We start from the raw sequence: 23,818 nt of genomic DNA, 5'->3' as shown, positions 1-23,818 counted from the left end.
CTGCCGTGGTCTGTGCCCGCATCAGATCAGTGAGTGTCTGCACGGCACCACTCATGAACTCGCGACTCGCGTCCTGTGCTGCCGCGAGTTGATGGACCCCCCTGTCCTGTGCTGCCGTGAGTTGGTCGACACGCCTGGCCTGTGCTGCTGCAAGTTGGTCGACACCCCTGGCCTGTGAGTCCCCGAAAGCGGCCACACTATGAGCCAGGGACTCAATGGCCTGAGGCAACTGTCCCACAACCCCCATGAACTCCTTGTGGCGGCGCTCAGTATCCGTGGACATTTCATCTAGGAGGCGTACCTCCTGGGCGAGGACCGTCTCCGGACTGGAGGCCGGACTCTCCCTCTGGGGAGAAGGCCGCCGATCTACCCGACCCTTCCCACGTGCCTGGATGCCACTGGGCCCAGGAGCTACACCCCCCTGCAGCACTTCCCCCTGGCTCTCCTCCAGGCAAGACGTCTCCCCTCCATTGCCATCCCCTGGCGCAGATGAGGCTTCCCCCGATGTGCCGCCTTCCTGTTGGTCCTCGTCGTGCTCCTCTTCCGAGGGACTGGCACTCTCAGCTTCAAGGACCTCCTCCTCACCAGCTGAATGCAGGAAGGCACAAGAGTAGCTTTAGAGTGAGGACAGGGCGTCAGCGAGGGAGGCATGAGTGGTGGCATTCAGCGCATTGGTCGGACAGTGGCAAAGGATGTAGATCTGATGCGCTAGGGGAACAAGAGAGATCCAAACGGTCATGTCCTTACCATTGGGTCGCAGCACAGGGTCGGCATCTCCAATGGCAACAGGGCCAACCACCCGGCCACGCATGAGTTGAGCCACGCTCTCCTCCAGCTCACTGAGCTCCTGGAACTGGGCACGGCCTCCCCCAGTGACATTCTGGCTCTTCAAATTCCAGGCCATCTTGGCCTGCAAGAGAAAGGACGGCCTCTAAGTACATTGTGGTGGCCTGTTGTTGTGTGCACTGCCTCCCATGGTGGAATAGCTTGGCCAGTGTGGTGCCCTGTTGTTGTGTGCACTGCCTCCCATGGTCGAATAGCTTGGCCAGTGTGGTGCCCTGTTGTTGTGTGCACTGCCTCCCATGGTGGAATAGCTAGGCCAGTGTGGTGCCCTGTTGTTGTGTGCACTGCCTCCCATGGTGGAATAGCTTGGCCAGTGTGGCGCCCTGTTGTTGTGTGCACTGCCTCCCATTGTCGAATAGCTTGGCCAGTGTGTTAAGTGCAGAAAGTGCTATTGAGGATCGTGCCAGTGCCATAGCTGCGGGAGGAGGGCTGGCCATTAGGCCTTTGAGGTCCCTTTGCCCATAATGTGAGGTGCACATGCAAGGATGAGGAGGACACTGAAAGGGTACTCACCTTGACCATCCGAGTGAGGTCGTTGTACTTCTTGCGGCATTGGTCACCAGTCCTGTGGACATCGCTGTTGACTGACACACTGTGGGCGATTTTCCTCCAGGCTCTCCTGTACTGCCTCCTGGGAGCCTTCTTGCCACTGTCCGGGCCCAAGATCTCTTTGTACCTTTCCAACCCCCTAACCAGCACCTCAAAGCATGCTGGGGGAAGCGCTGCGCTCGTTCACGGGCCTTCTCCATGGCTTCAGGCGCTATTTGGGTCCACCAGCAGTGTTCAGGCCTAGCTGCAGGGCTCCACTATCCAGGGCGTGGCTGCAGACCAAGCTGACCCTTCCCCCTTTAAGAGCTGGCCGGCGTCAGGTTGTCTGCTGTCAATCAAAGCATGACCGCACCTGCGCTGCGCCCGGCCTCGGCGTTATCAGTCCGCACCGCCGGCTTAGCGCCTAAAGATAGGAGTGCAACGCCAGTTTCAGCGCTCGCCCAAACTCTTGGCCAAATCTACTGAATTTCGGCGAAGTGACCTGCACTTTCCGGCGGGCGCTAACTTTAGCGAACGCCCGACTTTACCGCCCCAAAAGTGGCTATACTGAATTTCTAGGCCATAATCTCAAAAATCTCTTAACAGACTTGTAAAACACGATTTCCCTTTCATAGATCCGTGTTGACTCTGCCCAATCCTATTATTATTTTCTAAGTGAACTGTTACCTCGTCCTTAATAATATATTCTAGCATTTTCCCTGCTACTGATGTCAGGCTAACTGGTCTGTAATTCCCTGTTTTCTCTCTCCCTCATTTTTTAAATCATGTGGTTACATTTGCTACCCTCCAAACTGCGGGAACCGTTCTAGAATCTGGAATTTTGGAAAATGATGGAAACCAATGCATCCACTATCTCTATAGACACCTCTTTCAAAATCCTAGGATGTAGACCATTAGGTTCAGGGGATTGATTGGCTTTCAGTCCCATTAATTTCTCCAGTGCTATTTTTGTTTACTAATACTAATTTCTTTTAGTTCCTCATTCTCGCTAGGCCCTTGTTTCTCCACTATTTCTGGGAATTTCTTTGTGTTTCGCTTCTGCGAAGACAAACACAAAGTATTTGTTTCATTTCTTTGCCATTCCCTTATTCCCCATTATAATTTCTCCTTTCTCAGCCTGTAAGGGACGCACATTTACTTTTGCTAATCTTTTCCTGTGTACGATATCTATCGAAGCTTTTACAGTCTGTTTTTACGTCCCTCGCTAGTTTACTCTCTATTTTCCCTTTTGTTATCAATTTCGTCATCCTCCTTTGAATTCTAAAATCCTCCCAATCCTCTGGCTTACTAATCTTTTTGGCAACATTTAAAGCCTCTTCTTTTGATCTAATACAATCTTTAACTTCTCTTGTTAGCTGCGGCTGTACCACTGTTCCTGTGGGGTTTTTGTGCTTTAAAGGAATGTGTATTTGTTCTAAATTATGTATTAATTGGTTAAATGCTGGCCATAGCTTCTCTACTGCCATGCCTTTTAATGTGGTTTCCCAATCTACCTTGACCAACTCACCCCTCATACTGCGTAGTTTGCTTTGTTTAGATTTAAGACCCTAGTTTTGGATTTAATTAAATCGCTTTCAAACTCAATATAAACTTCAGACTTAGATACTCACTGGTCCTGGAGATAGACTGGGGAGAAAGGTCAGAGAGAGCCCCTTGACTCAGATACACACTTGTCCTAGAGATGGACCGGGGAGAAAGGTCAGAGAGAGTCCCATTGACTCAGATAGACACTGGTCCTGGAGATGGACTGGGGAGAAAGGTGAGAGAGAGTCCCATTGACTCAGATACACACTGGTCGTCGAGATGGACTTGGGAGAAAGGGCAGAGAGAGTCCCATTGCCTCAGATACACAGTGGTCCTGGAGATGGACGGGGAGAAAGGTCAGAGAGAGTCCCATTGACTCAGATACACAAAGGTCCTGGAGATGGACTGGGGAGAAAGGTCAGAGAGTCCCATTGACTCAGATGATGTCCTCCACACCATTGCTGCAAATTTGGTTTGCCCAATCTATATGTAGATTAAAGTCTCCCATGATTAAGTATTACCCTTGCTACATGCACCTCTAGTTTCTTGATTTATACTCTGCCCTACATTACAAATACAGTTTGGGGGCCTATAAACACCTCCAACCAATGTATTCTGCCCTTGCTGTTTCTTAGCTCCACACAAACTGATTCTTCTACTTGACTTTTGGAGCTAAGATCCTTTCTCTCTACTGTCTTTATCCCATCCTTTATCGATAAGGAGACAAAAACTGTGCACGGTTCTCCGGGTGTGGTATCATCGAAGCCCTGTACAATTGTAGCAAGACTTCCTTACTGTTGTACTCCAACCCGCTTGTAATAAAGTCCAACATGCCATTCGCATTCATAATTGCTTGCTGTACCTGCATGCTAACTTTGTTTCCTGTACGAGAACACCTAGGTCTCTCTGAACACCAACATTTAATAAGTTTTCACCATTTAAAAAAGGTTCTGTTTTTCTATTCTTCCTACTAAAGTGAATAAACCACACATTTCCCCACATTATATTCCATCTGTCACCTTATTGCCTACACACTTACCCTGCCCATATACCTTTGCAGGCTCTTTATCTCCTCTTCATAGCTTACTTTCCCACATAGCTTTGTATAATCAGCAAACCTGGATACATTGCACTCGGTCCCCTCATCTAAGTCATTAATATAGATTGTAAATAGCAGAGGCCCAAGCACTGATCATTGTGGCACCCCACTAGTTACAGCTGAAAATGACCTGTTTATCCCTACTCTGTTTTCTGTCAGTTAACCAATCCTCTATCGATGCTAATAGAGTCATAACGGCACAGAAGGAGGCCATTCGGCCCATCGAGTCTGCACTGGCTCTCTGTCGAGCAATCCAGTCAGTCCCATTCCCCCACTCTATCCCCGTAGCCCTGCAACTTTATTTCCCCAAGTGCCTATCCAGTCTCCGCTTGAAAATATTGAATGTCTCCGCTTCTACCACTTCCATTGGCAGTGAGTTCCAGGTCCTCACCACTCGCTGCGTAAATTATATTTTCCTCACATCCTCCCCTCTATCTCTTGGCCAAAACCTTAAATCTGTGTCCCCTAGTCATTGAACCATCTATTAGTAGGAATAGCCTTTCCCCGTCTAGCCTATCCAAACCCGTCATTATCATGTACACTTCTATCAAATCACCCCTCAACCTGCTTTGCTCTAATGAAACCAAATCCAGCTTCTCCAACCTGTCCTTGTAACTAATATATTACCCTCAACCCCATGAGCCCTTATCTTGCATAGCAAACTTTTATGTGGCACCTTATCAAATGCCTTTTGCAAATCCAAATATATTACATCCACCAGTTCCCCTTTATCTACCCAGCTAGTTGCATCCTCAAAAAACACTAATAAGTTGGTTAAGCATGATTTCCCCTTCATAAAACCATGTTGAGTCTGGTCATTTTATGATTTTCTAAGTTCCCCCTTAATAATGGATTCCAGCATTTTCCTGACGTCAGGCTCACTGGCCTATAGTTCCCTTCTTTCTCTCTTCCCTTTTTCTTGAATAGCGGGGTTACATTTTCTACTTTCCAATCTGCTGGGCCTGTTCCAGAATCTAGGGAATTTTGGAAGATCACAACCAATGCATCCACTATCTCTGCAGCTACCTCTTTTAGAACCCTAGGATGTAGGCCGTCAGGTCCAGGGAGTTTGTTGGCTTTTAGTCCCATTAATTTCTCAAGTACTTTTTTGCTCTAAGGAACTTAAAGTAATTAATATCAGTACTTTCATTAGTCCCTTGGTTCCCTGCTATTTTTGGTATGCTATTTGTGTCTTCTACTGTGAAGACAGATACAACATATATGTTTGAAGTCTGTGCCATTTCCTTATTCCCATTATAATTTCTCCTGTCTCAACCCCTAAGGGACCAATGCTTACTTTTGCTACTCTCCATGTTTACATATTTTAGAAGCTCCTGCAATTTTCTAAATGTTTCTTGCTGGTATACTCGCATTCTATTTTCTCCCTTTGTCAATTTTTGGCCATCCTTTGCTGGTTAACAGAATTAAACTTCCCAAATGCAATTTCACATGCTACAGGTTTGCTTCTGTAAATAGCATTCGAGTACATTTATCGTTTATTACACGCTTAGGAACAAAACGTTGGAGGTCGATACCTTCAGAAACTTGGAATCATACAGCTCAGAATGAGGCCATTCGGCACAAAGTGCCTGTACCTGCTCTCTGAAAGAGCAATCCAATGTGTCCCACTCCCCTGCTCTCTCTCCAGAGCACTGCTAATGTTCTCCCCTTCGTGTATTTAACTAATTCAGTTGTAAAAGTTACTATTGGCTCTGCTCCCACCACTCTTTCAGACATTTCATTCCAGATCATAATAACTCGATGCCTAAAAACAATCTCCCCATCTAATCTCTGGCTCTTTTATCAATTACATTAAGTCTGCAACCTCTGTTTACCGACCCTTCTGTCAGTGGATACAGTTGCTCGTTATTTACTCTAGCAAAACACCTTTATGAGTTTGAAAACCTCTATTAAATCACTCCTTAAACTTTTCTGCTCTAAGGAGATCAAGATTCTCTAGTGTCTCCATGTAGCTGAAGTCCCTCATATGTTACCACTCTAGTAAATCTCCTCTCCACCCTCTCGAAGGCTTTGAAAGATTTTCTAAAGTGCGTTGCCCAGTATTGGACACAATTCTCCAGCTGAGGCCTAACCAGTGTTTGATGATGGCTGAGCATAACTTTGTTGTGTTTGTACTCTATGGGCAAAACTGTGGCAGCTGGAGGTCAATGTGGGAAAGTGTGAGGTAATTTACTTTGGAACTAAAAAGAGAGATCCCAGTATTTTCTAAATAGTGAGAAGCTAGGAACCGTGGATGAGCAGAGAGAATTACAGGTCCACATATAGACATTACTAGATGTTAGTGGATATGTACAAAAATAAGTTAACAGGCTAATGGAATGTTGGGCTTTATCTCGGGAGGGCTGGAATACAAAAGTAATGCCACAGCTGTCCAGAGCTCTGGTTAGAACTGATTTAGAGTTCTGTGCTAGGTTCTAGGCACCGCACCTCAGGAAGGATATCTTGGCTTTGCAGCTTAGAGTTAAGAGTTAAATTATGAAGACTGATTGCATAGACGAAGCTTGTATCCCCTTGAATATAAAGTGATCGAATTGAGGTATTTAAGATGATCTAAGGAATTGATGAGATAAAGAGAGATAAACTGTTTCTTCTGATGGAGGAGTCCAGTAAAAGGGGGCATAACCTTAAAAGCAGAGCTGGGCTGTTCAGCGGTGATGTTAGAAAGCATTTCTTAACACAAAGGCTAGTGGAAATCTAGAACACTCGCATTCAACAGCTGTCAATTGAAAATTTCAAAACTGTGATTGATAGATTTTTATTAGGCAGTGGTATTTAGGCTTATGGAACCAAGGTGGGTAGATGGAGTTAAGATAAAGATCAGCCATGATTGAATTGAATGGTGGAACAGGCTCGAGCCAATGAATAGCCTACTGTTCCTACGTTCTTTTATTCCTATGTCTATTTATAAAGCCAGTGATCCCGTATGCTTTTCTAAAAGCTTTATCAAATTGTCCTGCCACCTTCAATGATTTCTGTACGTATGCCCTCTTGTTTGTCTGTTCTTGCACCCCCTTTACTGTTGTACTATTTATTTTATATTGCATCTCCTCATTCTTTCTTCCAAAATGCATCACTTCACACTTCTCTGCATTAAATTTCACCTGCCATGTGTCTATGCAATTCACCAGATGGTTTATGTCCTCCTGACACCTTCTACTATCCTCCTCAGGGTTTATGACTTTTCCGAGTTTTGTGTCACCTGCAAACTATGAAATGAAGCCTTGTACGCCCAAGTCGAGGTCATTAATATACATTAAAAAGAGCAATGCTCGTAATACCGACCCCTGGGGATACCACTATCACTTCTCTCCAGTCTGAAAAACCTTGCTTCACCACAACCTTCTGCTTTCTGTCTCTTCCCTAATTTAGTATCCACGCTAACATTGCACCTTTAGTGTCATTGTCTTCAATTTTGCCAACAAGTATATTATGAGGAACTTTATCAAAAGTCTTCTAAAATTCCATATACACAACATCAACTGTACAATCTTCAACAGCCCGCACCCTTATTTCACCGAAGAAATGAATCTAGTGAGATTAGATTTGCTTTTAACCAATCTGTTCTGGATGTCGTTTATTAACCCATGTTCTTCCAAGTGACAAGTAATTTTGCCTCTGGCGATTGTCTCAATGATTTAACTCCAAGAAGTTTCCTGAACACCGGCGCTGGACTGACATACCTGTAGTTAATTGGTTTATCACACGCCCCACTTTTAAACAAGGGGGTAACATTTGCAATCTCCAGTCCTGTGGCACCACTCCCTTATCGAAGGAGGATTCAAAGATTGTGGCCAGAGCCTTACTTCTCTCAGCAACCCAGGATGCATCCCATCCAGACCAGTGACTTTTCCACTTTGAGCGCTGTCAACTGTTTTATTACCGACTCTTGGTCTACTTATATCCTGTCCAATTTCTCTACCACCTTCTCCTTTACTGTAACATTGGCAGCATCCTCCTCTTTAGTGAACACAGAGGCAAAGTATTCATTAAGTACCTCAGCCATGCCCACTGCATCCACAAGAAGATTGCCCTTTTGGTCCTTAATTGTTGCACCTATCCATTGATTGTCCTTTTAGGCTTTATGGCCTTGAAATTCAGTATAGTCACTTTTGGGGCGGTAAAGTCGGGCGGCCGCTAAAGTTTGCGCCCGGCGCAAAGCCGAGGCCACTTCGCCAATATTCAGTAGCATCGCCCTAAGAGGTTGCTGCAGCGCTAAAACTGGCGATGCATGACTATCTTTAGGCGCTAAGCCGGCGGTGCTGAGTGATACCGCCGAGGCCGGGTGCGGCGCAGGTGAGGTGATTTCTTCATTGACGGCAGACACGCTGGCGCCGGCCATCTCTTAAAGGGGGAAGGGTCGATTTGTTTGGCTGCCACGCCCTGGACACTGCAGCCCTCCACCTAGGCCTGAGCACTGCTGCTGCAACTGTTTACCGCCCAGGACGATGCAGAAGGCCCGGGAGAGAGTGCTGCGCTTTAGCGAAGGTGACCTGAGGCTGCTGGTTAGCGCAGTAGAGCGAAGACACCATGTTTTGTTTCCTGACAGTGGCAAGAAGCCAGTGCCCAGCGTCTACCGCAAAGCCTGGAGGGAGGTCTCCAACAGGGTGACACCCAACAGTGTGGTTGCCAGGAATCCTGTACAATGCAGGAAAAAGTTCAACGACCTCACTCGGATTGTCAGGGTGAGTACCCTTTCCAGTGTCCTCCTCGTCCTTGCATGTGCACCTCACATTATTGACAAAGGGACCTGAAAGCTCTAATGGCCAGCCCTCATCCAGCAGCTATGGGACTGGCATGAACATCAATTGCACATTCTGCACTTTACACACTGTCCAAGCTATTTGACCATGGGAGGCATTGCAGACAAGATCAGGGCTACACACCGTACTTAGAGGCCGTCCTTTCTCTTGCAGGCCAAGCTGGCTAACAACAAGCGTAGCCAGATTGCGACCGGGGGAGGCCGACCTCAGCTCCAAGAGCTCACCAACCTCAACCAGCACGTGGAGCGCATTATGGGAGTCCGGGTGACTGGCCCCGTTGCCACTGGAGATGCCGACCCTGTTCTGGGCACCAATGGCAAGGACATCACCTTTTGGACCTCTCTCGTCCACTTGCGCATCAGATCAACATTCTTTGCCACTGTCCGACCAATGCGGTGAATGGCACCACTCATGCCTCCCTCGCTGATGCCCTGTCCTCACTGTAAAGCTACTCTTGTGCCTTCCTGCTTTCAGATGGTGAATCGCCAGGTGAGGAGGCGGCCCCTGAAGCTGCCAGTGACAGCTCCTCGGAAGAGGAGGAGGAGGAGGAGGAAGAGGTAGCCGGCCCATCAGTGGCACCCTCAGCCGCGACAGCCCATGGTGATGTAGGGGACACGGCTTCCCTGGAGGGGAGCCTGGGGGAAGGGTCGGAGGAGAGTCAAGTTCCTGGGCCCAGTGGCCTGCAGCAGCGCAGGAGGGGTGGGGAAGCTCAGCGGCCTTCTCCCTAGAGGGTGAGTACGGCCTCCAGTCCTGCGATGGTCAGCGGAGAGGAGGTGCGCCTCCTAGAGGAAATGGCCGTTGACTCGGAGCGCAGGCACACGGAGCTCATGGGGGTAGTGGCACGGGTGCCGGACTCCATACAGTCACTGGCTCGAAGTGTGGAGGAATTCGGGGCACCACAGTCGGCGAGTACCCAAGTGCTCAGTCGTGCCATCCAGTCACTGGCTGGGAGTGTGGAGGAATTCGGGGCAGCACAGTCGGCGAGTACCCAATTGCTCAGTCATGCCGTCCAGTCACTGGCTGGTCTTATGCGGTCACAGACCAGGGCAACATGGGCACTAACTGGTGCCACACTGATTGCATCAACCACGCATCGCCAGGGCACCCGCTGCGCTGCAGCAGCCCAGCGGCCTGTCCTTCAGCAGTTTGTGGAAAAAACAATTTTCTTTATTCAGATTGTCCATGTTTGAACTTTGAAGTTTTTGTTGCCTTGACCGGCTGAGGGCTTGTGGAGCGGCTGCATTCATGTTCTTTCATTGGCACAAGCCATTCCCTGAGAGGGGGCCTAGAACTTACATTCAATAAGCTGCAGACGGGCGGCCCTTGGACCTTGTGCCTCCCTCCTGTGCTGGTCCTCCTCCTCCTGAGGTGGTGCTCCAATCTGTGGTGGCAGTGCCTGAGTCCTGCGGATAGCCAGGTTGTGCAGCATGCAGCAAACGACCACGAAATGGGAGACTCGCTCCGGCGAATATTGCAGGGCTCCGCCGGAACGATCCAGGCAGCGGAACCGTTGCTTCAGGACGCCAATTGTTTGTTCAATGATGTTCCTGGTCGCTTGATGGCTCTCGTTGTATGCCTCTTCAGCAAGAGTCCTGGGCGCGCGCAGCGGGGTCATGAGCCAGGTACACAAAGGATAGCCTTTGTCCCCAATAAGCCATCCTCTTGGGCGAGGCTGTGCCTGGAACATGGCAGCCACAGTAGTCTGTCGCAGGATAAAGGTATCGTGGCTGCTGCCTGGAAAGCGGGCATTGACAGCTAGGATGAGCTGCCTGTGGTCACACACCAGCTGTACGTTGAGGGAATGGTAGCCCTTCCGGTTGCGGTAACCCTCGGCATTCTCCAGAGGTGCCCGCAAAGCCACATGCGTGCAGTCAATGGCGCCCTGCACCATGGAGAAGCCCGCTATTCTTCCAAATCCCATTGCAAGCTGTTGCTGCTTGTCCAGGGTCATGGGGAAGGAGATGAACTGACGTCTCCTTCTGAAAAGGGCATTGGTCACCTGGTGGATGCAGCAATGCACGGTGAACTGGGAGATGTTAGCAATGTCCCCAGCAGCGGATTGGAAGGAGCCGGTGGCATAGAAGTTGAGAGCCACTGTCACGTTCACTGCCACTGAAAGAGACGTCCTGCACCTCAGCTGTGGCTGCAGATCTCTCTGAAGCAGCTGGCATATCTCTGTGACCACCTCCCTTCGGAATCGCAGCCTCATAACACACTGCTCATCAGATATGTTGAGATAGGAGAACTGCTGGCGGTATACCCTGAGTGGGTAAGGCCTCCCTTGCCGATGCCTGTTGCCCCCTCTCCATCTAGCCAGGGCTGCCACTCTCTCACGGCGTCTGTGAGCCCTTTGGACGTAATGCAGAAAGCCAGCGTTGACACCCATTGCAGCCCCCATAATATGCTGGCAAACAATGAGATATCAATGAAGGCAAAGACAATTGCAAAGCTGTGGCCTGAAGCCAGAAGTACCTGTCCTAGTGTTGGGCCAAAGCAGTAAGCTCTCTACCTTGGTCTCTCTCCAAAGATCCGTTTCACAAGAATGAGTGCTGCAAAATGGCAGCCTTTTATAGTGCAGGGGAAGTGCCATTTAATTTGCGCTCACCGCGGCCCGCATTGGCTGAGCACTGTTCCACTCAACAGTCTCTAGGGCCGCCACGTGCACAATGGGGCGGCGCGACTGAAGATCCGGTTTGGGGTGCACAAAGGGCGTTGCACGAGGAAATGACGTCATGATCTGCGCGCACAGCTGAGCATGCGCAAAGACTTTGCGCTGGTGCTAAATGTCTACTGAAGTTGGGGCGAGGCGCAGATCACACTGCGCCCGGGCGCTAAGCACCTATCGCTCGACATCTACTCCTCCTAAGGCGCTAACGGCTGGCGCAACCAACTGAATTTCTAGCCCTTAATGTTTAAGAAAGATTTTAATGTTCCCTTTTATATTCCAACTAATCTTTTCTCATTTTTTCCGTGCCCCCTTAGTTCCTTTTTCATTTCTCCTCTGTACTCTCTGTATTCAGCTTGATTCCCTACTGTGTTGTTGTTGCTGTCCTGTGTTTATTATTCCAGTGTCTGCGTGTGTGAAACTGCAGAAAACTGAATTTTGCAAGGTCTCAAACTTGGTTATAATTTAATGCCGGCGAATAACATCAACTAAAGTTTGTAGAAATTACTGACCCGAGACTGAATCACTTTTACATTTCCACAGTGGGGAAAGGAAAGGACGCTGACTGAATTTGATTGGACGCACGTGCAAGGGCACACACAGCGAGACACTCACACAAGTGGAGAATTGTGATTGAAAAACAGCGGTCAGATAAAACCAGTTATGTATTTAAGGCGTTTCCAGAGATTGTAAGACCTGTAATGATATTCCAAATAAAAAAGATGGGCGTCACCAATCTGCTTAAAGTTACACAACTGCTCACATTGCACATTAGTTTAATATTATTGGAGCAGTAATGAATGTCCTCACCTCCTACAGTGCTCATTAATCAAGCGCTGACACCATGAGGGATGCCCTCGGCTTTATTACTGGAGGAATAGAGAATAAAAGCAAGGAAATTATGTTAACCCGTTATAAAAGACTGGTTAGGTCTCAGCTGGAGTATTGGTTTCAATTCTGACGCCACACTTTAGGAAGGATATCAAGGCCTTGGAGATGGTGCAGAAGAGATTTGAGAGAATTGTACCAAGGATGAGGGACTTCAGTAATGGGGAGAGACTGGAGAAGCTGGATTGTTCTCTTTAGAGCAGAGATAGTTAAAGAGGAGATTTCATAGAGGTGTTCAAAATCATGAATGTTTTTGATGAGTAAATGAGGAGAAACTGTTTCCATTGGCAGAAGGGTCGGTAACCAGACGTCCCAGATTTAAAGTGAGTGGAGAAAGAGCCACAGCGACATGAGGAAACATTCTTTTACACAGCGAGTTGGTGTGATCTGGAATGCATTGCCCGAAAGGGTGGTGGAAGCAGGTTCTATAGTAACATTGAAAAGAGAAGTGGATAAATACTTGAAGGGAAAACATTTACAGGGCTATGAGGGAAAGAGCGGGACAGTGGTAATAATGGGATAGCTCTTCCAAAGAGTCAGCACAGGAACAACGGGCCGAATGACCTCCTTCTGAGCTGGATCATATTATGAGTCTATGATGCAGCCTCGCCTAGTCAATGGAGGTGCATGATGAAGCGATCTCAGCACCGAGATTTGAATCCACCGGCAAATCCCGAGAAGCAGATATTGAAACAATCAAATCTGCCTCTGGCGCTACAGTAATCGGTTACTGTGCACCAGAAGGAGCACCATAGGTTCAAAATTGGCCGACAATATAGGTGTGGATAGAAAGACGAAAGTTAACCCATTGCTGGAGATTTGCTATCTGCGGTCGGAGAGCTAGGATAGTAAACACATGAGAATCAGTTTTATGGGATGGACAATGGAGGCCATGACATGGAAAAGGATGCCAGATGAGACCACATCGAATGCTGTGGAAAGGTGACTGATGGACAAGGAATGGTTACACACCAGGGTCACAGAGAATGTAGTTTGTGACTGTTCGGGGCAGATTAGAGTTACATAGAAACTGCAGCAGAGAAACAGTCCATTCGGCCCAAGTGGTCTTTGCTCTGTTTATACTCCAGGGGAACCTCCTCCCACTCTAATTACTTCTTGCCACCCTGTTCACATATACATTCCAGGGCGTTAGACTCGCGACACCAATATTAAATAACATTCAGAACGCTGGAGATCCAATCCTCCTGGAATGAATTGAGCGAGTTTGCCGCACTCCACTCACTTCTCAAAAAAATGAGCTCATTCATGTTGGACCTAAAGAATAGGTCAGAGAATTTTCAAAATGGCTAGAAGTTAGGAACTGTGGATGAGCAGACAGAACTAGGTGTCCAAGTACAGAAATCACTAGAAGCTCGTTGATTGGTACCAACAATAAGTAAAATTCTAATGGAATGTTGGCCATTATCTCGAGGGCTGGAATACAAAGGGGTAGAAGTTCTGTTCCAGCTGTACAGAGCTCTGGTTAGACCCCATTTAGAGAACTGTGTTTAGTTCTGGGCACCGCACCTCGGCAACAATATCTTGGCTTTGGAGGTGGTGCAGCTCAGATTCACCAGACCAATACCCGGGCTAAAAGCTTTAAATTATGAGGAACGATTGCACAGATGAAGCTTTTATTCCCTTGATTAAACAAAATTAAGAGGTGATCAAATTGAGATATTTAAGATGATCAAAGGAATTGCTGGGATAGAAAGAGTTAAACTATTTTCTTTGGTGGACCAGTCCAGAAAAAGGGGGCATAAACTTAACCGCTGAGCTCGGCCATTCAGGGGTGATGTTAGAAAGCACTTCTTCAGACACAGTGTAGTGGAAATCTGGAACACTCGCCTTCAAAATGCTGTTGAGGCTCGGACAATTGAAAATTACAAAACTGTTATTGATAGATTTTTGTTAGGCAATGGTATTTAGGGTTACGGAACCAAGGCGGATAGATGGAGTTAACATAGAAACATAGAAACATAGAAAATAGGAGCAGGAGTAGGCCATTCGGCCCTTCGAGCCTGCTCCGCCATTCAACGAGATCATGGTTGATCATCCAAACCCTAGCACCCGGTCCCTACACCGACAGCTATCCCACCCAAGCCCTATCCCCGTAACCCCACGTATTTAATCCCCCCTAACACTAAGGGTCAATTTTCATCATGGCCAATCAACCTAACCCGCACATCTTTGGACTGTGGGAGGAAACCGGAGCACCCGGAGAAAACCCACGCAAACACAGGGAGAATGGGCAAACTCCACACAGACAGTCACCCGAGGCCGGATTTGAACCCAGGTCCCTGGCGCTGTGAGGCAACAGTGCTAACCACTCACAGCACCAGGGACCCGGGTTCGAATCCGGCCTCGGGCGACTGTCTGTGTGGAGTTTGCACATTCTCCCCTTGTTTGCGTGGGTTTCCTCCGGGTGCTCCGGTTTCCTCCCACAGTCCAAAGATGTGCGGGTTAGGTTGATTGGCTATGATAAATTGACCCTTAGTGTTAGGGGGATTGAATATGTGGGGTTACGGGGATAGGGTGGGATATGTGTTGGTGTAGGGATTACGGGGATCGGGTGGGATATGTGTTGGTGTAGGGATTACGAGGATCGGGTGGGATATGTGTCGGTGCAGGCTCGATGGGCCGAAATGGCCTCTATCTGCACTGTGGGGTTTCTGTGATTTCTGTGAAACAATATTTCAGTGAGCGAGTGGTGATTCTGAGGAACAGGCTCCCTAGGGAGATGGCAGAAACAGTATTGATTCTTTAAAAGGCAAACTTATTTCAGAAAATCACATTTTGGGATGTCGTATAGGAGTAATTTGAGATATGACATGTGGGAAGTGTAACATGTTTGGGAGGAACAGGTGACTTTTGACCTCTGGTTCCCAAAGCTCTCCACCACTGGGGTTTTCCTCAGCTCATGTCTGTGTCTGTTGTAGGCCAATTGATACGAGATCAATTAGTCAACAATTCCATTATCATTGTAGCACTCGTCTACCAGGATGTTAGGAGGAGAATTGCACGGACCTCGGTCTTTTCTGATCTAGTAATTCCTTTGTTTGGATATTCTGTCAGTTCTGTGATGTAAGAAAAAACTGAACTCATTCTGTGTCCCTCCCACTCACGTGATACTCTTGTCCACTGTAATGGTCCTCGCCTGTTAACAAGAGACAGAGTCCCTCCACACCCTCTTCAATCGCCTTTTCTAGTCTGTCCCGGTAGAATTTCATCAACTGGAACAGCTGGTAATCGTCGCACTTTGTCAAGAACTCAGTGATTGCCCAGTTCGGGTCTGTGAACACAAAGAACCACGTTAACAAACACCTTCTGAAAACCCAGATACATCGCTGTGTTTCATTCCATCGATGTATATAGCCAATTCTTAAAAATTGTGAAAATGTCAAACACGACTTATCTACATATTATCGGTTCCAGCCACCCCGATCATCCCCGGTATCAGTAAATGTTCACTAATTCGACCTTCAAATACAGATTCCAGGAGTTTGTTCACAACACTGTCCTCCCCGTCTATCTCATCTCCACTGCTCGATAGGCTGAAAAATCCACCACAAAATGTGCTGTTCCCCTTCCTATTCCTTAACTGTACACATATAGATTCTATCTTAACATAACTCCAGGGAACATCCTAGTGCTCCAGCACAGACATAGAACCCTTTAGTAATGCTGGCATCCACAAATATTTTTTCACTCTCCTCAAAATATTATAATCAGGACTGTTTCGATCTGCCTCCTGTTCAAACTGAAGTCCTGTCTCATAGTTAATCGATCACAGCACCCAGGAGGACAAGAGCAGAAGGTGTATCGGAGCACCGTCGGCTCCCATTTCCCCTCCAAGTTACACAGCGCCCCGACTTGGACATATATCGCTGTGCATCATCTTTGCTGGGTCAACATCAATGAAGCACCTACCCAAGTGTTCCTGTTTCAAGAGTTTTAGTCATTCCAATCTCTAGTCTCAGGTCCGGCTATTTCTCACCCTTCAGTCATATCAGCTGATACCCTCCCACAGCGCCATCCACCCATTCCCAGAGCGTCAGCTGTGGCTCAGTGGGTAGCACACTTGCCTCAGAGTCAGAAGGCTGTGGGGGCAAATCCCACTCCGAGTGACCTGAGCACATGAATCTAGGCTGACAATCCAGTGCCGTACTGAGGCAGCGCTGCGCTGTCGGAGGTGCCGTCTTTCAGGTGGAAGTAAAAGACCCCATGGCACTATTTCGAAGAAAAGCAGGGGAGTTATCCCTGGTGTCCTGGACAATATTTATCCCTCAATCAACATCACTAAAACATACAGGTAGACTATGCTTTATCCGCACTTCCGAAAACCGAAAACATCTAAAAACCGAAAGTTTTTTTGTGGAGCGTAAGTCGTGCGCACAACATGACCTGAGTGGCGCTAAACATGACAGGAGTGGTCCGGGAGCTCTGCCTTTCCCTGTGAGCAGGGCAGAGTGTCACAGAGTTCCCTCCTGGGTAGGAGATTGCAGGCCGAGCCGGGCAGTGTGAAGGAGGTACCGGGAGAGTGAACCCAACAATACAGCAGCCCGTCCGATAGCTGCAGCGGCCCGTCCGATAGTCTTTTCTACCCCCCCCACGACCTGATTTCCGGGCCAGCTTAGTGTAGGAGTCAGCCGATATCTGGCTTTCCCAGAACTGGCGGCGGCAGTCGAGCCCCAGACCCCCGCTAAGTCAAGGAATTCAGATACGGAGCAGGGGGAGCCGGAAACCTCGATCTAATGGCAGAAATCAGCAGCCGATTTGTTAGGTTTATTTTCTTCCCCCAGCATTTTTTTTTAAACAGTCAGGCTGTGGAAAGAGTCTCTGTAGCTTAGCAACAGCTTCAGATACGCTTCCAATGCAGAGCCCGAGTGTTTACAAGCTGTTGCTAAGCAACAGTGTTTGTTGTCAGATACGGAGATGAAAACTTTCTGAAATCCGAAAAATTCCGAAACACAGCTGGTCCCAAAGTTTTCGGATGAAGGATAGTCTACCTGTATTATCCGGTCATTGCAACAGTGACTGCAGTGCCCCAAGAACTTGAACCCCTCCCTCCTGCTCCAGCCCTGTAGCCACACATTGACCTGCCTCATAATTCCCTCTATAAGCAGCTCATTGCTAAACAATCCAGAGATCCCCACCTTGCGGTCTTGATTGATAGTCTAGAGCCTCAGTATTAATATTCTCTCTTTAAACACATTTCCATCAGTGTTACTGGTTCCGACAATTCCTTGCTCTCCTTTTCTTCCCAGGGATGGCCCCACACGTTCCAGGATCCCCCTCTCTCTGGCACCAGGGAGACAACTTATCATTCGAGACATGCTCAGAGCTGCAGAAGAGTCTGTCTATTCCGCTGAAGATAGGATCTCCCACCATGACCACTCTCCTATTCCTGTGCCCCTCCTGCCTCTCACCCCGCCCCACTCAGTGTGTCCTCTTGTTCTCAGGTGCAACTGTTGCCCTGGAAGACCCTCCTCTGAGTCGCTGTTTCTATCCACCTTACAATCCCCAATACCAGGTATCTATTGGATAGTTCTAGTGCTCAGGGGCTTCCTCCACCTGTGACTGCGGTGCCCCTCTAGATAGTCACTCACTTCCCTCTTTCTACTCAGCCCCTGTCCTGTTCCAACTTCCTGTGTGAGCTGCAGGTTTTTGCACGAGATCTGGTCCCTTTGTCGGGACAGAAATTATATTTTGAAATATTCTGTGAACCTACCTGTGTCCATTCTCATTCTTGTTGAAGATGTTGGATCACCTCCCCTGTTTGGACCTTCAGCCATGGTGGTGACAGGCGTTCCCAGGTTCTGATGCTCTGTAACAAATATAATTTTAATAGGAGGGTTAGATGGAAATATTAAAATCAGGAGAGCACTGCCTTGTTAAACATGGCATCAAGTCCCTCCTCCCCATCAGCACAACAGCTGTTAGCTCTGGGATTGAGCATTTCCCAAGTGTTAAGATCAACTCTCCACATCAGGTGTGACACAGACAGCTGCCCAGTGAAATCCAGTGAGTCCCGCTGATCTCCACAACCGAGTTCCAGACGGGCTCCCGTTGGCCGAGACTCCGCACTGGGAGGACCCATTGGTGAGGTTAACACACACAGTGCAGGAAAAAACCAGCCTTATTCCTGAGGTAGAGAATATTCTGCAGGGAAATGTGGAGCGAGTGTTCATTGATAGATTGAATGATCCACCACTCTGTTTTACACAGTCTGGCCTATTGTATTATTTTTATTCACAGGTGTGTTTAATATTTTGAGTTTTGATATTAAATTCTGGTATTTTATGAATATGATTTCTATCCACTCACTATATACAGCTGGGTGTGATCCTCTGGTCTCTGTGGGCAGTGACAATGTCCATGTGTTCATGGAGATGTGTCCTGGTTTGTGTTTCTGTTTGAATATATTGACCATATCTCTCATGGTGGCAGCACCTGACCAATGAGCACTGTGGCAGGTGAGGGCATTTACTGCTGTTCCACTAACAGTAACACTAATGTAGAATCTTATGAATCATGAAACTTTAAACAGTGAGGTGGTGCACCACATTTGTCTTTGGAATATCTTTAGGGATAGGTAGTTGTGTTGGAGAGGATTTTCCAGTATTTTGATCCCCCAAATTGGCCTGTGTTTTTACCTGTTTTCCACCTCACCCAGGAGATCACATGGTTTTGTTTGGGATAGGGCGACAAAGTATCACAATTGCCTGGGAAAGGCTGGATGGACCAAACGTCGTTCTTCGCTGTTAGGATAAAATTTGGCTTAGGGGATATAAAGGGGTGGGCCTCAATATTTGACCGGTGTAATATGTCTGAAAGGTACCATTCAGGCTTGTTAAGCTGGAAAACAAACGCAAAGCACCATGGGATACTTGGCTATATTAACCCTTTTAAAACGAACATAAATAAATTTAGCTGACCAAAGACATTCTGAAGTGTTGCTTGTAATTACAACTTGGTAGTAACTGTTTAGAAAGAGCCTGTTCTTGGAAGAGATAAGAGTACAAAGGCACGATTAAGGAGTAGCAGCAAATAAGGCCTGGAAGAGTAGTCAGCCAGCTGCATAATTCAATGTGGCTTTGTATTCATCCAGCCATGTCTCTGCTGAAAAATACTTTCCAATACCGATAACAAGAGTAAGAGATAGCTCATGAATATGAAGCCTCGACAGTCGACAAGCTTTTTACTGACATATCAAGAGGGTACTCAAGTTCAAAGGACAGGCCTAATAGTTGATTGATTAATCATGTAAACCAATGAAGCATCAATATTCTCATGTATACACCATCATTAGTAATAAGTGAGTGTTGTCTAATAAACTGTATAAACTAAGCTGTATTGCCACTTTTTTCTCTTGAGAACAATGTCCCTAGTTAACGGTAGCTGAGATAGTTCTCCCGTGTGCACTTGTAATAAAACTATTGGTCTGGGTAACACTGAGGCCTAGAAATTGGGTTTTGGCTTAGCCAGGGCTTTAGCGCCGGAAGTTAGTGCCGGCGCTAAGCCCCCCTGCGCGCGTCAAAAATTCAGTAGTGCCGCGCCCAAACGGCTGCCGGCGCTACTGAAGGGTCTTAGCGCCTGGAAAAGGGCGCTAACTGCCGTTCAGCGCCGCAATTCCGGCGCTGCGGCACCCGATGCGGTGCGGCAGGCTGGGGAAGTGCAGGCCTCCTCCTTCCGTTAAGGAGGAGCTGCCTGCACCCGGCCGCGGCCCGCGCAAATCTGTTTAAAAATGAGCCCGGCACCTTGGACAAGTGCCGGGCTTGCATCTGTTCCGGGGGGGGGGTAGAAGTCCGGGGAGGGAGCTGCGGGCAGGCGGCCGGCGGGAAAGCGGCCGGCGGGAAAGCGGCCGGCCGCCGCGGGGCCTTTAATGCGCCGGCGCAAACACATGTTGGACTCTGTGCCAGAGTCTTAGTTGCGGCTGCCACGGGCGAGGCGGCCGCAACTGAATTTCGGCGCTGGGGCCCGTCGGCATGGCAACCAGGACGCTGCGCACACTGATGACGTCATCGGTGCCGGCGCAGCGCTACCGGTGCAACGCCGCTTTAGGGCCCCAGGGAATTTTTCAATTGGCCATAACTCTGGCGCTAGTCCCTCTAGCGCCTCAAAAGCAGTGCTAAGGCTAGTGAATTTCTAGGCCTGAGTCTGTTAGTTCTATTTTACCTTTCAGATTTTCCTTGCTTACATTCGCAAAATTGTCAAATACGACTTTTCTACAGCTAATCCATTCCAGCCTCCCCTCATCATCCTCTGTATCGTTAAATGCTCACTAATTCGACATGGATTAACAGATTTGAGGAGTTTCTACACAATGGTCTCTGATTATCAGGTTAATCCTCTCTCCACATTAGAACAGAAACATCACTTGGGCTCCTTCTGTCCACCTGTATACTTTTGATATCAAGCGTGGGATGAAATATTGTGGTCAGAGTCCCTCCTATCTCCTCTCTGACTTCCTTTAACTTTCAGGGGTGCATTATTTCTGAGCCCAGTGACTTCTTCACCTCAGTTATTGTACTCAGATCCAAATCCTTCTCTACAGTGATCTCTAACTGTGGACCCACATCCTCCTCTAGTACATCAACATTCTCACTTTAACCATCATTTTTAGAAAGTAAAGGAAATATTTTGTATCTCCCCAAAATTGCATCCTCCACAACTACAGGGAACTCTCTTTTAACCGGTACATAAATATCCGGAAATCGCTCTTAACTGGCAAATTTCAGGAGTAGGTTCAGGTAAGTTTTACTATATATTTGTGGCCGTGTAACCGGGGTTCCTGGATCTGTGGCTGTGTACGGGGCTCTCGTACCTTGCCAAGTATACCTCTCTCTAATCCGGACTTCTTGATCATCCGGCGCCACGCCGGTTCCGTCGGTGCCGGATAAAAAAGAGTTTCCTGTAGTTTCCCAGTTCCCCCTCCATCTGCCCTCCACTGCTTGCTGGCCCACAAAGCCAATGAGAATTGAGCTATTCCCCTTCCTATTGCTGAACTGCGTCAATGTGGATTCCATCTTAGCATAGCTCCATGTTCTAAACCCCTCCGCCTCTCTCTAACGCTCACCTCCTTTCAGACGTTCCTTTTATCTTACCTCTTTGAGCAAGCTTTTGCTCAGCTGCCCTAATATCTCATGTGACTCGGTGTCAAATTCTGATTGATAGCATGCCTGTGAAGCACCTCGAGACGTTTTTCAACGTTGAAGGCGCTATATAAATGCGAGTTTGTTGTTGTTCTTGCGCTGTCATTGAACACTTTATTAATACGCGCGTCCACAAATGTTTTGCTCTTCCCTCAAAATGTTATCAGCAGAAACATTTCCCTCTGAATCCTGTGAAAACCCAGGCCCTGTCTTATAGATACTAGATCACATCTCTCATGCTTCTGAATGTTTGGAATGATTTGTACATTCACATACACAGCACTCAATACTAGCTCCAACGTTTGGAATGTTGACTTGTCCTGGTTTCGTTTCTTTTAAAACAAGTGACTTTATCTCTCACTACTTCAAATCCTCCTTCCTTTTTCCTGCCAAGAACTTATCACTATTTGTTAAATCTTCTGTTTCAGCACCAACATTTTTATTAATTCCACTCTCTAGTCTCAGATCTGGATATTTCCCAATCTCCAGTCAGATCCCCTGATATCTTCCCACTGCTCCATTCACTTTTCTGTAAAACCATTGTTGTTGGTTTGTTCAGATCACTGTCATCCCGTCCCTTCTCCCTGAACTCACTCTAGTGCCCCAAGAACATGAACCCTTCCCTCCTGCTCCAGCCCTGAGCTGCAAATTGACAAGCCTCAAATTTCCCCCCTAAAGCAGCCCAGTGCAAAACAATCTAGTGATCAACAGCTTGAGGCCTGGTTTCTTAGGTTAGTGCCCAAGCCTTAATAGTCCCTCTATAAACGTATTTCTATCTGTGTTACTGGTTCCGACCATGGCTATTTTCTGCTCTCCATTCCTTCCCAGAGGTGGTCCCATCCGTTCCAGAATGTTTTTCCCTCTGGCACCAGGGAGACAACTAACCATTTGGGACATGCTTAGGGCTACAGACGAGTTTATTCCCCAGACTATAGAATCTCCCACCAGTATCACTCTCCAATTCCAGTGCCCCAACTGCATCTCACTCTCGCCCCACTGGTGGCCGCCTGTGCCCTGGAGTCACACTGTTGCTCAGGAAGATGATCCTCTGATTCACTGTCTCTATCCACCTTTAGTGGATAGTTCCAGTACTCAAGAGCTCCCTACACCTCTGACTACGCTGTCTCTCTAGATGGTCACTCACCTCCCTCTTTGTACGCAGCCCCTGTCCTGTCCACTCTTCCTGTGTGAGCTGCAGTTTCATGCACTAGATCTGGACCATTTGTCAGGTCAGAAATTGAATTTTCAAGTATTTTGTGAGCCTACCTGTATCCATTCTCATCCTTGTTGAAGATGTTGGATCTCCTCCCCTGTTTGGCCCTTCAGCCATGGTGGTGACAGGCGTTTCCAGGTTCTGATGCTCTGTAACAAATATAATATTAATGGGAGGATTCGAGGGAAATATTAAAATGAGAAGGAGAACGTTGCTTTGTTAAACATGATATCAAATCCTTCCTCCACCATCAGTACAGCATCTGTTAGCTCTGGGATCTCAGAAAACACTGTGAATATACAAGTGGTAGATTTTACTGCTGTTTTATAATCATAATAATTCTCCATTTATGTGTTCCCGTGCACGGCATCAATTGAAACTATCAATCAGCGCCCTTTCCTTTCCCCACTGTGGAAATGTAAAAGGGGTTCAGTTAATTTATAAACAGTTTGAGACTTTGTAAAATTCAGCACTTTGCTGTTTCACTAACGCTGCCACTCGTGTAATAAACACACAACAGCAACAGAGGGGCAAGAAGAATGTATGAGAAATGATTAGCGATAAAATAATAGGGAACACTAACACCTTTTATAAACATATAAAGCATGAAAGAACAGTCCAAGGAATGCTGGGGCCTATTAAGGACCAACAATTATCTTATGGAAGCAGAGGACGTGGCAGAAGTACTAAATTAACACTTTGCCTCATTATTCACTGAAGGAGAGGATGCTGCCAATCATACAGTAAAGGAGGAGGTGGTAGAGAAATTGGACAGGATATAAATAGAGGACGATGTACTAAAATGGTTGGCAGGGCTCAAAGTAGAAGTGTCACCCGCTCTGCCACAACCTTCCAATCCTTGGTTATGGGAAAGGTGCCAGAGGATGGGAGGGTTCCAAATGTTACTTCCCTCTTCAAAAATGGGGAGAGTGATAAACCAGATAACTACAGGCGACTCAGCTTAACATCCGTGTTGAGGGAGCTCCTCGGGAAAAAATTTCTGAAACAAAATTCACTGTCACTTGGAAGAACATGGGTTAATTATCAACAGCCAAAATGGATTTTTTTTTTAAAGGCAAATCAAGTCTGGCTGACTTGATT

General features: G+C 47.4%; 1 protein-coding gene across 1 annotated transcript in view; it reads right to left on the bottom strand.

The window, feature by feature from the left end:
• The window catches only part of LOC147092607 (putative G protein-coupled receptor 139), a 126,871-nt gene extending 104,037 nt beyond the window's left edge, over positions 1 to 22,834 (bottom strand). Inside the window, exons 1-3 of the mRNA XM_085975649.1 lie at positions 22,771 to 22,834; positions 18,081 to 18,176; positions 15,475 to 15,641 (exon numbers count right to left, since the gene is read on the bottom strand). Coding sequence (XP_085831775.1) covers positions 15,475 to 15,641; positions 18,081 to 18,176; positions 22,771 to 22,834 — 327 coding nt within the window. The remainder of the gene's footprint in view (positions 1 to 15,474; positions 15,642 to 18,080; positions 18,177 to 22,770) is intronic.
• Positions 22,835 to 23,818: the final 984 nt, after the last annotated feature.

Source organism: Somniosus microcephalus, unplaced genomic scaffold (assembly GCF_052327205.1).
Source record: "Somniosus microcephalus isolate GS21.2 unplaced genomic scaffold, FLI_Smic_1.0 unresolved_chr2, whole genome shotgun sequence".
NCBI lineage: Eukaryota > Metazoa > Chordata > Chondrichthyes > Squaliformes > Somniosidae > Somniosus > Somniosus microcephalus.
The sequence above is the reverse complement of the archived record's forward strand: the minus strand, read 5'-3'. Positions and strand labels throughout refer to the sequence as shown.